Source organism: Octopus sinensis, linkage group LG4, assembly GCF_006345805.1.
Source record: "Octopus sinensis linkage group LG4, ASM634580v1, whole genome shotgun sequence".
NCBI lineage: Eukaryota > Metazoa > Mollusca > Cephalopoda > Octopoda > Octopodidae > Octopus > Octopus sinensis.
Genome location: NC_043000.1, coordinates 104260680 through 104278038, shown reverse-complemented (window position 1 = coordinate 104278038; position 17359 = coordinate 104260680). Strand labels below are relative to the sequence as shown.

General features: G+C 36.2%; 1 protein-coding gene across 4 annotated transcripts in view; it reads right to left on the bottom strand.

Moving 5' to 3' along the window:
- Nucleotides 1-17359, bottom strand: part of LOC115211025 (CAD protein) — a 103133-nt gene that overhangs the window by 17094 nt on the left and 68680 nt on the right. For 2 of the 4 annotated variants that reach the window (XM_029779873.2, XM_029779875.2), the window contains exons 31-36: nt 15808-15939; nt 14150-14351; nt 12947-13062; nt 10888-11103; nt 8900-9176; nt 6947-6979 (exon numbers count right to left, since the gene is read on the bottom strand). In XM_029779873.2, coding sequence (XP_029635733.1) covers nt 6947-6979; nt 8900-9176; nt 10888-11103; nt 12947-13062; nt 14150-14351; nt 15808-15939 — 976 coding nt within the window. The remainder of the gene's footprint in view (nt 1-6946; nt 6980-8899; nt 9177-10887; nt 11104-12946; nt 13063-14149; nt 14352-15807; nt 15940-17359) is intronic. The other 2 variants (XM_029779874.2, XM_029779876.2) reach the window with 1 other exon arrangement.

The following is a 17359-nucleotide window of genomic DNA, read 5'->3' as shown; positions in this document are numbered from 1 at the left end:
ACACAGTGGCTGACTCAGTTCCACATAAAAGTTTTGTGGGTGAAAGACATTACCACACCATCAAATACATAGAATGAGAAAATTTAAAGAAATTTAAAAATAGGTATCAAATAGGGACATATAGATCTACATTAGTTAGTTTAGGATAGATGGGTTCTTTAGCTAGCTAGTGACAACAGTTTTATTACATGCTCCAAAAGGCCAATCAGTTGGCGTTCTCTAGGGTGTGATATTTCGGGGACAACAATATATGATGCATGAGGAAATAACTAGTTAGGTGTTGTCAAAATGCATGACAAACTAGGTGACAACCCACAATTATGATACACTAAATAGGCAATAACTTCCCTAGAGGTGGCAGGGAACATAGACCTTCCAATTCTATGTAGGATGGAATTTCCAAGTTATCAGCAGTTAATGGCTTGAAGACACAAGCTCAAAGTCTTTTGCAGTGAGACTGAACCTAGATCCACATAATTGTAAAACAAATAACTTGTTAACATTCCATATATTCATTATTGTGTGTAGTGAGTAGAGAAACAATTGTAATAACAAGGTTTCATTTACCCCAGCTCCACAAATCTTAATTATTTAGTGCCGATTCATTAAGCAAGGGAATAGTTATATTGGTTCAATCAAATTTAAAAGGCAGAGCACTTTTGTGGTGGTATTTAAAAATACCTTAAACTTTTAATAAGGAATTTTATAACTTATAAAGCAACTAGCAAAAAATAAGTTTAAAATAAATGGTTTATTTTTTTATCTCTTTGAAAGATTCATAATTCATAGTTACAAACTGAATTAATACTCTATGGATTAAACAAGCATAAAATAAATGAAAATAAAACACACACTGTGAACAGTTTACGTAAGATTTAGAAATAGTAAAGAGTGTATCAAAGTGTATGAAAGTGTTTAGCAGTAGAATGAGAATGAGTATAGAAGTTATAGAACAATTTTAAAGAATGGAGGGAAGCACTCAAAAGCCCATGAAAGGTGATGGCAACTGAGTAATTGCTAGTGTTTTTATAATGTTTAGTGAGAATAAACAGAAGGAAATGAAGTTCCACAACTGATTGTGAGTGAGCATATGTGAAAAAGTGATGAAATGTAGGAAGTCAGGTACTAGAACTCTTGGACTTAAATGTTTCCTTCAAAACGTATCTTAAGTAATTTAAAGTGGAAAGAAAACAGATGTGGCAAGTTTGAAAAGACCATGTACATTATTGCAATAGCAAAAACAGTAGAATGAAAGTACAGCACAGGTTTTAAAGTGGAAAGGTTTGGGAAGTAAATGAATAGCTCTTTGAATACAGTCATGGATTATAAGAACAATACTTTATTAGCAATTGTATTAAGGGCATCAGTAACTAGTCAGTGTTAAAGTTCTTAATCTCAAAGACAGAAAAGTATTTTGGATGGCAAAGTTTTAGGTATGCAAACGTTTCAGAAGAGGTTACAGAAATATATTTCTTCTGGTTTGATATCATCATTGCATTTTGATATTGTTAAACACAGATTCCATTAAATAGATGTAGAAGACTGTAGAGGGATTGTTGATATTAGGAGCAAATAGATAGATAATGAGGTTAGAACTATAAAGAAGAGTGCTGCATCAACATGGTTAGTAGTGAGAGAAAAGTCAAAGACAAAAAGATTCAGGTAGATCATCCAAAAGATTTCAAGAAGTTTGCTGCAGTTTATGGGTTAGGTGTTTGAGAGAAAACAGTTAACATAGTATGTATAAATAAGTTGCAAGTCCTAGTATACCCATAAGATGGGACTTTGTAGCCAAGGGATTTTGAATCCTACTTTGTTGAGTTTGCTAAAAAGCAACAGCTTTGGTTTCATCATTGTAGTTTAGAGTTGATTATATATATATATATATATATATTATATACGTACATGCCAGCATGGAACATGGACGTTTAATGAAAACGATATTATATAATACACATATATATATATTCACAAACATATATAAGATACAAGGAAAGCATCAGTAAACATTAATGCAATCAAATAACATATAAGCACACACTAATATTAAATACCATTTGCTACATCACAGTAGCTACCTGTACCACTTGCTACATCACAGTAGCTACCTGTGTTTATAAAAGAACATCTTGAATTTAAGGTATGACGAGCACTGAAGTAAATGTTACTTCAGTAACTGACTGCCCATCAATCTCTGAAATTTACAGTGCAAAATGAAATACATTGAAAAATTGCTGAAATAGAAGTATTACAAGGGTTACATCAATAGCTCAAGCCTGCTTAGCTCACAATAAAGAGACCAGGGCCTTAAAGCTTTAAAAAGAATTGCTTCAGGCCACAAATAAGAAAGAAGGTAACTGACAGTTTGAAACATTTATGTTATTATAAATACATCTGAAATATATTACAAATTAAGTAAGTTAGATAGACGGATATGGAAAGTAAATGATAACTGTTTGAAATATTATAAATATAAATCAGAGAGAGTGAGTTGAAGAGACAGTTAGAGAGAGAGAGAGAGAGTGAGAAATTATTACATTTATATGAATAGACTTTTTCCTTTTCTACATTTTGCACTTTAATTTCACTAGAAATCACAGCAGTTATCCTTTAGTTTTACAATAAATTGCACAAGCAACCCTTTTAGCTGCAGCAAGGAATTCTACTGTTATCTTTTTATTTCAGGAGGAATATTCTCAAGCATGCCATGAGCTACAAAATGGCAATATAAACACTCTAAAATTGACAGTATTATTAGCTTGCCTTTCATCCTTTCAGATATTAGTAGAAAGGATTACTTCCATTATTTCAAATTCCAGAGTCTGACTTTGCCTCAAGGTCGTTGAAATAAATACCAGTCAGTGTAATCAACTAGAACTCTCTCCCAAAATTCCAGGCCTTGTGCTTAGAGTAGAAAGGATGATTATTATAGTCTTATCAATTCACATTCTACACATATAGCCATGCAGTAAATGTATATAGGCATAACTTGTAAAAGGAAAATGAAATTCTTTAATGTTCATGCCTTAACACGAGTGAAGTGAGCCAGCTATTACCAGGAGGAGAAACTGAACTTCTGAGCTGCAGATTTTGCAGTACGATACTCTTAAGCAATGCAAAGATGAAAGTAAAATAAAAACGTAAGTGAAACTACCAATTTAGATACAAAGCTCTAGAAATTGTAGGGCCATATGGCAGTCATGTCTTCTTTCTCAAAAACATTCAGCACAATAAAACCAATCCAACTGAGAATCAAGATGAGACCGATTTCATTTGTAAAAACGATTTATGAATGAAGACAAAAAAATTATTAACAGTAATTTGAATAAGTAACTTGCTGAAAGGACTGAAGGCAACATCTATTTAACAGAATAAATCTCCAAAGCATTGCAGTTTTACTGTCTAAAATAACGATGATGATGAGGTTTTAAACTGGCTGAGAAGTAGGTAAAAGGACACAATCTTTTCTACTCTAGGCACAAGGCCCAAAATTTTAGGGAGGGGGCCAGTCAATTAGATCGATTCCAGTTGGCAACTGGTATTTAATTTATTGAACCTGAACAGATGAAAGGCAAAGTTGACCTCGGCAGAATTTGAACTCAAAATGTAAAGACATAATGAAGTAGTAATAACCACAGCATATTATATTAATACAATATTGTATTAGTTATAATTAACAAACAGTTATATACTGCTGCCAGTATTATTTCATTACACCCTTTTACATACTTTTCAGCCAATGTAAGACATCATCATTTTAGACAGTAAAGCTGCAAGGATTTGAAGGTTTGTACCGAGTGTATGTGTGTGTGTATATATATATATATATACACACACACACACACATTAGGGTGGAAACAAAGTTCCTGCACAACTTTATATATGCTTATCTATTTACTGATTTACATACATATAAGTATGAACATTTTCATCATTTCAGAGCTAAGTTCCAAAAATGGTCCAGGAAATGACTCACAAACAGCTATGTACTTTATCAGTGTATGATTACAAGTCCAGCCTAAATCACAACCAAGCATTTGGAGAAGACACACTGTTGTCAAACAGTCCACAATGGGTTTAAGAAGTTTCAGTGTGGCCAACTCAATCAATATCCAAGACCAGCTAAGAAGTGGTCAACCCTCACTTAATGACAATGATTGTTTGTGTGTCTGTATCAAAGCTGATCCACACCAGACATCATGTAAGCAGGCTGATAAGTTTGGCTTCAGCCAGTTTGCATTATTTAGAGGTAATGGGCAAAGTCAGCAAACTGAACGTATGGGCCCCATGTAAATTGACAAACTTTGTCAATGCCACATAGATACCTGCAGGACACTACTGTCCAAGAAGCATTGTTTTGATTGGCTGAACAAAGTGGTTACAGAAGATGAGAAATGGTGTCTGTACTCGAACATGATGCAAAAGAAGCTGGACAGACAAGGGTACAACTGCACAACCCCAAGCTGACCTGTATGGGATATGAAGAGCGTGATTTAGGGGGAAATGTTGGAATGCAATCAGACCATCAATGCTCAATTGTACCGTCAACAATTGCAATGGGTGGCAGACACAATTGCACAAAAACGCCTGGAATTGACTAATTATCATGTTTCTTCATGATAACAACTGACCACATGGAAATTTCACTCGTGAAAAACTTGAGCTGGAGTGAGAAGTTCTCCCTCATCCAACCTGGCACCAACAGAATACCACCTATTCCAGGCAGTGTAGACCTTCTTGAATGCCAAAGCATTCACAACTGATGATGAACTGATAACAGCATTTGGAGACTTCGAAAGCAAACCAGTTGAATTTTACAACAAAGGCATCCATGATCTACCCCATCACTGGAAGCAAGTGACTGAAAATAACAATTATTATATTAATGTTTGATATGTGCTTTTCATTGCATTGCCTCATCGTATATCATTGTTAATAAAAGTTGTGTGAGAACTTTGTTTTCAACTTTTATATATATATATGGTGAGATTGGTGAATTGTCACCATTTTATATTTTTAATTTCATGCATGCGCATTGTTTGTTTTTGATTTTGTCAACTACACAGTATAGTAGGGTCAGTTGGGCACCATCTGTGAGAAAAACAGCACCATGATGCAAATCACTCTGCCACAAATTTGGAAACAATATGCTGTACTGCTTGGCATCTGCACCAGAAGCTCCAATACGAACATTTCAGAGTGTCTGGGTGTCAATTTGAGATAAGTGCAGAAGATTCGGAAAGAGTTGAATGAGTCTAATGCTGATCACAAAATTACGGCAGCTCAGAAAACTCACTGATTGTTCTTATAAGAAAAGAACTCCTGAATTTGTTGGTGAGATCCAGGCCATGATTGACAATGATCCCTCCAAGTCAATCAGGTCCATTGCCAGGGACATGGGAGTGCCTGAGTTTCTTATCAGGCAGGTAGTGCATGAAGACATTCGGTATTCCTAATACAAGATGAAAGACCATGCTACAAAGCTTTTGAACAAACTCAAGCATCCTCTCCAACCAAACATGCTTTGGTGTTTCTCAGATGAGAAAAATTTCAGCCATGATCAGATGGTGAAGACAACAGCTGTTGGTTCGCTGTGTCCCCAAAACATGTACCGAGAGTGATAAAAATCAAACATCCAATTAACATCATGGTGTTTGGAGTGGTCACTAGTGATGGCAATGTTATGCCTCTATTGACCTTCCCACACAGCCTCAGACTCAACACAGGGGCCTACACCAAATGCCTGGAGGAGGTAGTGCTGCTGCTGGAAGACCCTTTGTTTTGCAACAGGACTCTGCACCATGCCAGACAAGCAGTAGAACTTAGTCATGGCTGTCAGACAATTTCTGCGACCACATCACCCCTAACATCTGACCACTTAACTCCCCACACTGCAACCCTCTTGATTATTTATGTAGGGCGCATTTGAGCAAGAGAACAACAAAACTCCTTGTAACACTCGAGATGAACTAAAGGCAAGGATTATGGTAGCACACACACCAACTTAAACAAGGAAACAGCCCAGAAGAGTTGCAGGGGATTCCAAAGTCATTTCTTAACAACTGCAGTTCAGGTTTGATCCCATTGTTTGACACCTTGAACACATATCTTCTATTAGACTTGGGTTGACCAATACTCTGAATGAAATTTGGGAAATATAAACTTGTGCAGAAGCTTGTCATTTATATGGCCGACTGAGTTATCTCTCATTAAACTAAGGTCAACTTTTATGAACTTAAAAGTATTATAAGTACTGACATTCATATGACAATTGACTAAAAACTCTTGAAGATATGCCCACATCCTAATTACCAAAACCAAAACGACATATACACAACACACACACACGTGTTTTAATCTATTTGTAAAAAAGAAAAAAAATGAACATAAATTAGTTCAAATAGCTAAAAAAAGAATTAAGAAAAGACTAAACACTGCAAAACAAAAAGAACTAAACTAATTTTATCCCCTAAAAGCCCAGAGATAAAATTATATTCACACTTGTCAAAGTAAGAACCACACACATTATTATATATATATATATATATATATATATATATATATATATATATACACACATACATATATATATATATAAAGTGAGAGAGAGCTACTTATAGATTTGCAAGGCAGTGGAGTGTTAAGAGAAATAAGGGTGAGGAGAGAAGAGAACAAAGGAAAGCCACAACATAAACAAAATCAATGGAAGAAGATAAATTGAATTATTAGGTAAGAAAGAAAAGTGAGTAACAAAAGAAAAGCACAAACAAAAGGGGTCTAATTGGTAGGCCTTAGGTGTAAAAGTTGATATTGGTGTAATGATCACTTGAACCAGAGGAACTAGGGTTATACATGGGTAGGGAGGGGAAGATAAAGAAAGAAAAGCAGAAATTGAAAGTATTTTTTTTTTAAATAAAAGTAAAAGACACAGGCAAACCAGTGGTACCTGCCAACTGTTGTATTTTTCTGTCTGGTTTCCCTGGAATGGGTAAATGTCAAAGGTCATCATTATTTTACAGATAAGAATAGAGACAAGGAAATAGGGTAAAAAGGAAAGGGTGAAAAACAAAAATGGGAGGGAGAAATACAGGAAAAGGGATGGAGAAAGAAACAAAGAAAAAGAACAAAGCAAGAGAAACATTTTAAAATTATAAACAAAATAAAAATAAAGCTTGAAAATAAATAAAAAAGCATTTAAAGGGACAATTTTCTGATGAGGTGAATGGAATGGAATGGGTAAGATGGTGGGACATAGTTGTGCTATCTAGATCCCCACATGTTAATAAGGCTTTTTTTTGTTTGTTTTTGTAGCAGTTGGAAGGTGATCAGACATAATGAAAGTATCACAAACAATTATCTGTATGATCTGCCAGTGTCTCCACAAAATTCAAATGCAGTGGAAGTACCATCGTAGCTAACTGCCTTTGATGATCTAGTTAGAGGAACAGAAATGAAGATACACTACTAAATATTTTAATATGTGTGTGTGTGTGTGTGTATACCAACTTATTAATGAAAACAAAATTCTCCATAACGATATTAATGGAGATTCAATAGAAAGAAAACTGCTCTCAGTTTAGTGACCTCACTTTGATAGTATCAGTTAATACAATGCACAAACTTTTACACACCAAGCATGACAGACATAAATAAAATTAAATACTACGTAGCAGTAAACCAGATAAATTCTCAGAAGATAAGCCGACACCAACTCGCTTCTCCCCTAGCTAATCTGAGAAGAAAACCTCAAGATACAATCATTATACCCCCAAATTTTTCATCTCAATCTGTCAACATAGTCTCAAGAAAGGAATTGGTTCCTTGCAGTAAACTAACACAAATTCTTACTGCTCATATATACATGCATGTCAATACACAACTTTCCAATTTGTTTAAAAAATAAATATTGGTCTGGTAGTTATCAGGGATAATCCAATGGCCAATCAAGGTTAATGATAGAGATGATGATACAAATGCATAGAATAGTATCATATATAACTTGTAGAGTGATATTAGTACTGAGTAAGTGATATTATCAGAGTCATGTTAATGCATGCTCTAGACCAGTGCTCCGCAACCTTTTTTTCACTTGCGGTACACATTCTTTTCAAAATTCGGTGGCCCACCTGAACTAAAGAATATATAACTAAAAGTATAGAGGAAAAAATTATATTCAGGTTACACTGCAGCACACCTAGCATCATCCTGTGGTACACTGGTTGCGGAGCACTGCTCTAGATGAGATATTAAACATATTTACAACTTACCTGGTACTAACTGTTTACACATTACCATAGGAAACACTTAGTTTAGTTTTGACAGTAGTTTATTGACTAGACATTAAAAGCAGGTTACATGCTGAACTCTTTTCACAAACAGCCAACCTGTAAAAGGTCAATCAGTAAACCCAATCTCTACAAGTGTCATGGGGATATTTTCATATGCAACCAGTCTGTGAAGATGGTTGAGGGAACCATACAAATTTGGATGATCAACAGATATATCTTGGAAGTTAAGATCCTGAGGAACAGCCACCAAGTGTTCCTGTGTAAGGTACATAACATCTATTGATCTTTGTCCAGGTAACATGCTCTACACTCTTGTTTTACAGATGAGTGAGTGATTAGCAGGAAGAGCATCCAGCTATAATAAAGCAACTTGTTTAATAACAATATATAGTATTTAAATTTGCACAACCCATGCTGACATAAACAAAAAGTTGAAAATAAGAAACCATCCTGCTTCAGTGACTGCTGGGATTAAAACACTACTTAATTCAGCAATTCATGTTATTATTATGAATGTGAGAAAGAGGAAAACTGGTAGAGAGAGAGAGAGAGAAAAAAAAAAGGGCGGGGAGAGAAAGGACATCCAGAAAACATTTGCTGTTTTAACTTACCGTGATGATAAACAGTCTGGTGAGATTCATGTGTTGGTTGTGACATCTTTGGAAGGCCACGACCAGGGAAGGCAAATGGGCCAGGCTGGTTGCTGGCAGCAGTTAGTGTCGTTGATGGAATCATTTTACGGGGGCTTGTTGGTTCAGATGGCGGCTGTGACAATGATGCCATTGTCGGAATCTGAACAGTCAACTGCTCATTGATTGGTAGTTGATGATTTGATGTCGGTTGTGGTAATGAGCGAACATCTACACCGAATCCTGGTTGAACCAGAACCTGAGTTCAAATTTGGTAGAAAAAAAAAATTCTTAAACACATTCTGGTTACTAAAGGGAGCATAAATGGATGTGCTGGCATTTATGTTTTGTCCAAGGATATTACCAATAAATGAACTCAATTAACATTGAAAACTGAGCCATGAAGGAAACATCACAGTGTTTATCAACCGTTCTTTCTGTTTGATGACAGAAAAAATCTGCAGTGATGCTGAAGCATAATCATCATCATTTAACGTCCACTTTCCATGGGTTGGACGGTTTGACTGAGCACTGGTGAACCAGAGGCTGCACCAAGCTCAATCTGATCCGGCAAAGTTTCTACAGCTGGATGCCTTTCCTAATCCCAACCACTCTGAGAGCGTACAGGGTACTTTTACGTGCCACCGGCATGAGGGCCAGTCAGGCAGTTCTGGCAACAACCACGCTCAAAAGGTGTTTTTATGTGCTACCTACACAGGAGCCAGTTCAGCGGCACTGGCAACGATCATGCTCGAATGGTGCTTTTCATATGTCACCAGAACAGGAGCCAATCCGAGGCCCTGGCAACGATCACGCTCGGATGTGCTTATAACATTTCACAGGCATGAGTGCCAATCAGGTGGTACTGTTATCAGCCACATCAGCGATATTGATTTGTTTACACTTGCCTTAATAGGTCTTTGCAAGCAAAGTTCATTGTCCAATGAATGAGGGGTATTCATAAGTGGGCTGGTTACACCCCACGTTCGAATGTGCTTTTAACATTCCACTGGCACGAGTGCCAATCAGGCAGTACTGTCATCGGCCACGTCAGCGATTTTGATTTTCATTTCGCTTGCCTCAATAGGTCTTCACAAGCAAAGTTTATTGTCCAATGAATGAAGGGTATCCATAAGTAGGCTTGTTACACCCACTGGCATAGGCCATAGGCTCACTTGGCTTGTTGGATCTTCTCAAGCACAGTATATACCCAAAGGTCTCAGTCACTAGTCATTGCCTCGGTAAGGCCCAATGTTCGAAGGTCATGCTTCACCACCTCATCCCAGGTTTTCCTGAGTCTATCTCTTCCACAGGTTCCCTCAAATGCTAGGGTGTGACACTTTTTCAAACAGCTGTCTTCATTCATTCGCAACACATGACCATACCAGCGCAGACATCTCTCTTGCACACCACATCTGATGCTTCTTAAATCCAGGTTTTCTCTCAGGACACTTACACTCTGTGGTGTATGCACACTGACATTACACATCCAGCACAGCACACTGGCTTAATTCCTTGCAAGCTTATGCATGTCCTCAGCAGTCATGGCCCAGGTTTCACTGTCATGTAGCATGGCTGTTCATACACATGCATCATACAGTCTATCTTTTACTCTGAGCAAGAGGCCCTTTGTCACCAGCAGAGGTAGGAGCTCTCTGAACTTTGCCCAGGCTATTATTGTTCTAGCAGCTACACTTTCAAAATCAGAAACTTTCATAGGATTTGAATATGAAATTGGTATGGAAAACAACTGCATGCTCAAAACAGGATATAATAATGAAGATATTAACTGAGTGATAGTACAATGTACATACAGACATCTAGGTGGACTGAGTAATGCAAAATCAATCTTGGCCATGAATATACGGTACAGCTATTAATCTCTAAGATGGATGATAAGAACCCTATTTTATCAATCATCTGCATTCGAATGATAGATAGATAGATAGATACAGAGAAAGAATACTCACCTCCCCATCAATATAGGCAATTTCTCCTCTGATCACCACACGACGAACAGCTCCACACACTCTGTGTCCTGCAAATGGAGTCCACTTGCATTTGCTCTGTTTTGGTTGCTTAGGAATTGTATAAAATGTGTCCATATCTACCTCCACATATGTGTCAAGCTGATCAGGCAAATTGAAAATTTTCTTTGGGTTGGAGTGCAATCGTAGTATAATATCCTGAAAGGTACAAAGCACATCAATTGTTTTGAATTACTGTTGCCTCATTAGAAAAGTATGCTGAATTCTCATTGTGTTAAGAAAAACATCTGTTTTCATGGGCCAGTGGGTTTGGAACTACTTACGATGGAAAAATTGTATTACAATTAGTTATTTTTTTCAGCTACAAACATATGCAGTATCATGCATGGTATTTTCTCTACCAAGTAACAATGTCATCAATTTCAGAGTCAGAAATGCATTAACCTTTTTGATAAAAACCTGCCCGAGACTGCCCTTGGTTCTATTGGTATAAACTTACTTTTTCAAAAGTGATCTAAATTAAAATGCCAGGTTTCCAAATATCTGCTTAATATCAACTATGTTATCTTACTATATTCATTATTTTTAAAATTAATTTTAAGAAAAACAGTGTATTTCAGCAGAAATAGGGTAACAAAAGCATTATAGCAATGACTGGCCAAGCAGATACCTTATAGCAAACCCTTATAGCCCACCAAATGCAATATTAAAAAATCTTATTTTGAAGTGGCAGTTAAATCTGCTTTGTTTATCAGGTCAATTAGCAAAAACTAAACTATGTGCTTTTGACAGAGGTACGCAACAGTGTTTAGAGTCACAGCTTATTACCAAATGATTGCTGTGTCTCATTCATAAATAAATAATAAAAGTAAGCGAAAAGCCAGGAATGAGGGAAAAATAAGTTATATCCCACAGTTTCCCTAAATTTTTTTGTACAACAAAATTCCAACAATGCTTTGTCAGAATTTAAAACTAAAATATAGAAAAAGAGGAGTTAATGCAACAAAATCAAACATATTTACTTTCAGTTTTAAGTTATGTAACACTCAACTATGGGATACCAGCATCAATGAATCACATTAATATATTACAATAAAGTGGCCCCTATTTTCTAAGTGTGTAAGAGTAGTATATAAATATAAACCAATGACTTATAATTTTCCAGAATGTTAGAGAAATAAATGAATAAACTTCTTTTAAACAGAATACCATTTTAATTTGACCCAATATACCACTATAGATTTATAGTCATCCCTTGAACTTAAGCTGGCAATGAAACAATAGAATATAGCACTGCAATATTTAAACCATCTTCCAAAGCAAATTCAGTTGTAAGTGCATTCCACAAAGTACCTTATGATATTTGTTCTGGCTTCCTGTGAGGAGTTCAAGCATCACTGAAGTAAAGTCTGTGTTTCATCTGTCGGTGGTTAATAAAATATAGTACCAGTCTAGGGCAGTGGTTTTCAACCAGGGTTCCGAAAGAAGTTACAAAACTGCTAAAATCGGCAGTGATTTTTAATTCTCCTGTGCAGATATGTGTGCATAAGACTATTAAATTATTGCACAGGGGTTCCTCGAGCCAGTGGAATGTTTCCTTGGGGTTCCGTTCCAGTAAAAAGTTTGAAAAACACTGGTCTAGGGTAATAGATTGGTATGATATGCCTTGCAGTATTTGCTACAATTCTTTATGTTCGAAGTTCATGGTGGTAGACTTGTAGCCAGATCTAACACTATCACCTTGCCATTAGGTGCCTTTAGCACAGTTTACGATGCTGCAAATATTTGGACCATGTCTCTAGTTTGAGGATAACTTTCTATCATAATCTGAGAAGCCCTCATAAAATAACAAGATCATGAGGATTCCCTTCTAATGGCTAAGCAGAGGGGGGAAAAACAAGAACACCCTTCATCAAAATGTTTATAAGGCTTTGTTATTACTTCCTCATTTGAATTTTTTTCAACTAACCTTTCAAGTAACCAAGAGAAAGAAACAATTGAATACTATATTTTAGTTGCTTGTTACACAAAAATCTTTTACCTCAAGAGTGAGTCTTCCATCACTAACAGCTGTCAGTAACAAAGGAAGCATTGTCTCCAGACCTGGAAAACCTGGTGGTGGTTTTACACTGTCTTTCTCTTCTAAGGTATGTGGTGCTACAAAGAAAAACAACATATTTCAATAGCATTACAGCTGCTGAGATGGTAATGAGACACAGAATATGTGACTACACCCACCTCCACTACCATGAAAAAAATTTCTTTGGATCCTGTTTACAACAGACATTATGATTTTGCCCACAAAACAGCTTTTCAAAATCTTGCCACCCAACTTGTTTCAAAACTTTTCTTTCTAGGAATTTGTTTTTGAATTCCATGCAAAAAAATAAACAGATTAAGGTTCTGGAAGTGGGGGATCATTTAATATCCCCACCAACATTGTCCAGTTTTGGAAAAACTCTACACCTGTCTGGTTCAAACAACCAGTTATTTTCAAAAGTATCTGTCTATTTCCATATGCATGAATGCCTAAACTGACAAACATAGCCTTGATGTGGTTTGTTCAATATGCCAGAAATAACCTCCACCTACATATTTTTGACTTCTTACCTTTTCCCCCACCCTTAAACTGAATTACAACTAAACACTAACCCCTAACCTAAACTTTAAATCCAAAACCCTTCAGATTCTCAAATGCTTTCTTTTATTTTATAAGATTTGGTTATTTTGTAATGTCTGCTGTCATTGCATAACACAAGATTGCCAGGAGAAGGTGCTTTCTTTAACACATGCTCTACTGATATGAATGTCTAATGCTGCCCCCATAACCAAAGCATTCTAGCTCTGTTTACACTCCCCAAGATGTAAAAAAGTTAAACATACTGGATAATTCTCGATATATATACACACAGACATGTTTTTTTCTGTTCTATGACATTTAGGTCAGCAATATAGGACTTTAACTTAAAAGTACTGAAGGGAAAGAGAGAGAAATCAAACTATACTTCAACATCAAGGGAACTTCTGTTTTCAGTTGGTCTGCTAGAAATAACAGCCAAATATCCCTCAAATAATATCCTGCCATTTTAATTAAGGAAAGGCATAAGATGAGCCCTACATAACTCTAAAAAAAAAACGAGATGGTCATAGGTGGAATGTGTGATTATAGGATCTGCTTGATCAGGACTGTCTTCTGGCTAAATAACAACAAATATATATATATAAAAAAAAAAAGATTTTGCACCATGGTCAGTGGCAAAGCAGTCCACGACGTCCATGTGATCCCAAAGAGCTTGCTGGTCTTCAGCGGTCTGCAGTGAAGGTCGTACTTGGCAACGGCCTTCGCCAATTACTTTATTGTCATCAGTGCTCAAGAACAAATGATGTGGGGCAACTTCACAGGTCACTGGAATACCCATATCTTTTGCAGCTTTGATGATCATGATCTAAAAATAGAGGAAGGATTAGAAATTTAGTAAAGGCATCAGACATTTATGGACAACAAAGTTTTATATTCATGTTGCCAGTGTTTAAGTGAAAAATATACAGTCAGCCCTGTTCTGTCAATGCAAACACAGAATATAGAGACAGCTAACAATAAGATTGCCAGCAAACTACAGGCACAGATATAACGAACTGCAGACTAGTAAACTCAATACAGAGCTGTTGCTTAAGCTCCAGGTTGGTCCTAACCAGCAGATCTGTATCATCAAAAGTATTCTAACAATGACCATCTGCATTTTTGTCAAGTATTTTGTATATTAGACCACATTATCCAATGTAGTTTAATACAGAGTGCTATTTCAAACAGGTTGAGCAAACAACAGCAGCTCCCTTACAGGGTACCAGGAGTAGTAGTTGGGGAAGTAGCAATATTTAGAGGGATAGTGATGAGGAATGCATCATTTCAAATAAACAGTCAAATACTGTCTAGGATTAACCCATGTAGTCAAAATACCTATATACCTTAATTCCAGACTACGGGTGTTGTGTCTCAGATAAGCCTTTCACAGAACAGACTTACAATGATGTACAAGTCATAACCATCCAGTTTATTGGTTTGGTGTAGAGGTATGACTTTCACAAACCCTCTGAGGCTGATAAGACCATCACAGTTACTGTTGGTCTTGAACAGTTGCAATCAAGAATAGTAGTAAAAACATGTGCAGGAAAGGTCTTCTTGTAGAGGAAAGAATGAATGTAGTTGTTAGTGTGTGGGTAGTGGAAATAATATAGGTGACTAGAGCAAGATAGACGAGTAAATTGGGAATGACTGAATGGAGATGACACAAAATGAACCAACTCCAAAGAGTAAAGGCCACAACAGTAGTTGCAGAAAAGACAGAGAGAACAGACACCATATCTGGAGGGAGAAATTTAAATCGATGTGGTTGCTCAGCCAGTTAGAGATTGAGTAAACTGAGCAACTATGTAGAACTTCTCTTACTGGATTATCACAGTATGGTTAATCATGCAAAGGATTCATACCACTGGTGTCTTCAATATTTGTGATATTCAATAGAAGAGATATGAATCTTTTCTACTTAGTTAAGTTCTATTACACAATTTCCCCACAGAGGAAAAAAAATTGATGTCAAGTGACAATATCATAAGTCAAGGAGGATGAACAGTTAAAAGAGTCCTTCCTACAGACTCAATGGATATCTGCTATTGGAATATCAATTGTTATTTGATGTACTGCCAGCTTAATGAATTCTTTTTATCTTCATTTTGCTTCTGCAATACAAGTGTGTGTTAAGGAGTGTTCATGCATGCACTGGCAAGCATTTGTATATGCATGCACTTGGGTGTATTTATGTATGTGAGCATGTGCTTCTTCTGAAATGAATTTTATTAGGAAGTGAAAGAGAGAGAAGTGCACACTTGCATCTTCCCACTTACCTCTTCCTTACGAGCCACATGACAAATATGCACTGGTCTCTGATATAGTTCAGCAAGCAGTATCACAGCAGCTGTTGTAGTCCCTTCAGCATGAACACACAAAGGTAAGTTGGCAGGCCAGTTCTCAAAATGCTATAAAGTAAAAAGAAAAGTAAAATTCATAAAGCTATCTTCTTCAATAATTTTTACCAGTTCTATAAGGATACATATTTTATCAACTCAGACAAAAAGTCAAATTAATTCTACATAACTGAAGCCTAACTTGTAGATCTCAGAATTATCTTAACTCTAAAATGCTCATTATGTTTTCTCCAGATAAATCTCCCAATCCTGTTAGAAACTAGAGATTTTGATGAACTGCAGTTATTTCAGTATAAAAATAGAACTATCACATCACTGAATGAAATTTGCTGATATATTTCTTAGTGTACATTATGAATGTAGCTTTTAACCTGCTGCCAAGTCACTTTCACCAGTACAGCTGAATATAGGTAAATTGATAACATGTAGGCATTTTCACAAACATTTACAAGACATCAATTTCTGGGTATTGATTTCTTAACTCAGAACTGAATTTGTGCTCCAGTTAGTTTCTCTTGAAAGCCACACAAATCCCATTAGAAAAAAAGCATTCAAAATTATGCTTTCATCATTTCAGTTAAAAAATGTAAGGGATAACAAATTAGTAGTATTTATTCTTATTACAATAATAATGCTCTCGTAAATCCACCAGCATGCAAAGAACCTACATTTGAAGTAAAACCCAGAGAAATTCACTTAGTAAAATGCAAAAAATAAACACAACTTTGTTTCACACAAAGAAGTGTGCTTAGTTCCAGTTTTAGACCACAAACAACATTATTTGAACTATGGATATGTATTTTTAATAGATCCCTGGCACCAAGATATGTGCTACAGATCTCTCTAGCTTTGCCATTTCACACCATGTGGTAGGGGCTACTTAGCTCTAAGCCAGCCATGATCAAGCAGACTACATGTACTCCAGCCATAACTGTTCTGTACTATAAAATATTCAAAATTACTTTTAATATATTTTACTTTTTTCTTAGAAATATCTAGCTGAGAACTATAATAACTACAAGCATTGCATCATTCATTGAGTGAAAGACATTTCTCTTTTACTTGTTTCAGTCATTTGACTGTGGCCATGTTGGAGCACCACCTTTAGTCGAGCAAATAGACCACAGGACTTATTCTTTGGAAGCTTAGTACTTATTCTATCAGCCTCTATTGGCAAGTCGGTAAGTTACAGAGACGTAAACACACCAGCATCAGTTGTCAAACAATGATTGAAGGACACACACACACACATATATATATATATATATATATATACACACATACATACATTAAAGCTTCCTTCAGTTTCCACCAACCAAATCCACAAATCTGCTCACAAGGCTTTGATCGGTCCAAGGCTATAGTAGAAGACACTTGGCCAAGGTGCCACACAATGGGATTGAATCTGGAACCATGTGTTTAGTAAGCAAGCTGCTTACCTCACAGCCACTCCCGTGTGTGTGTGTGTGTA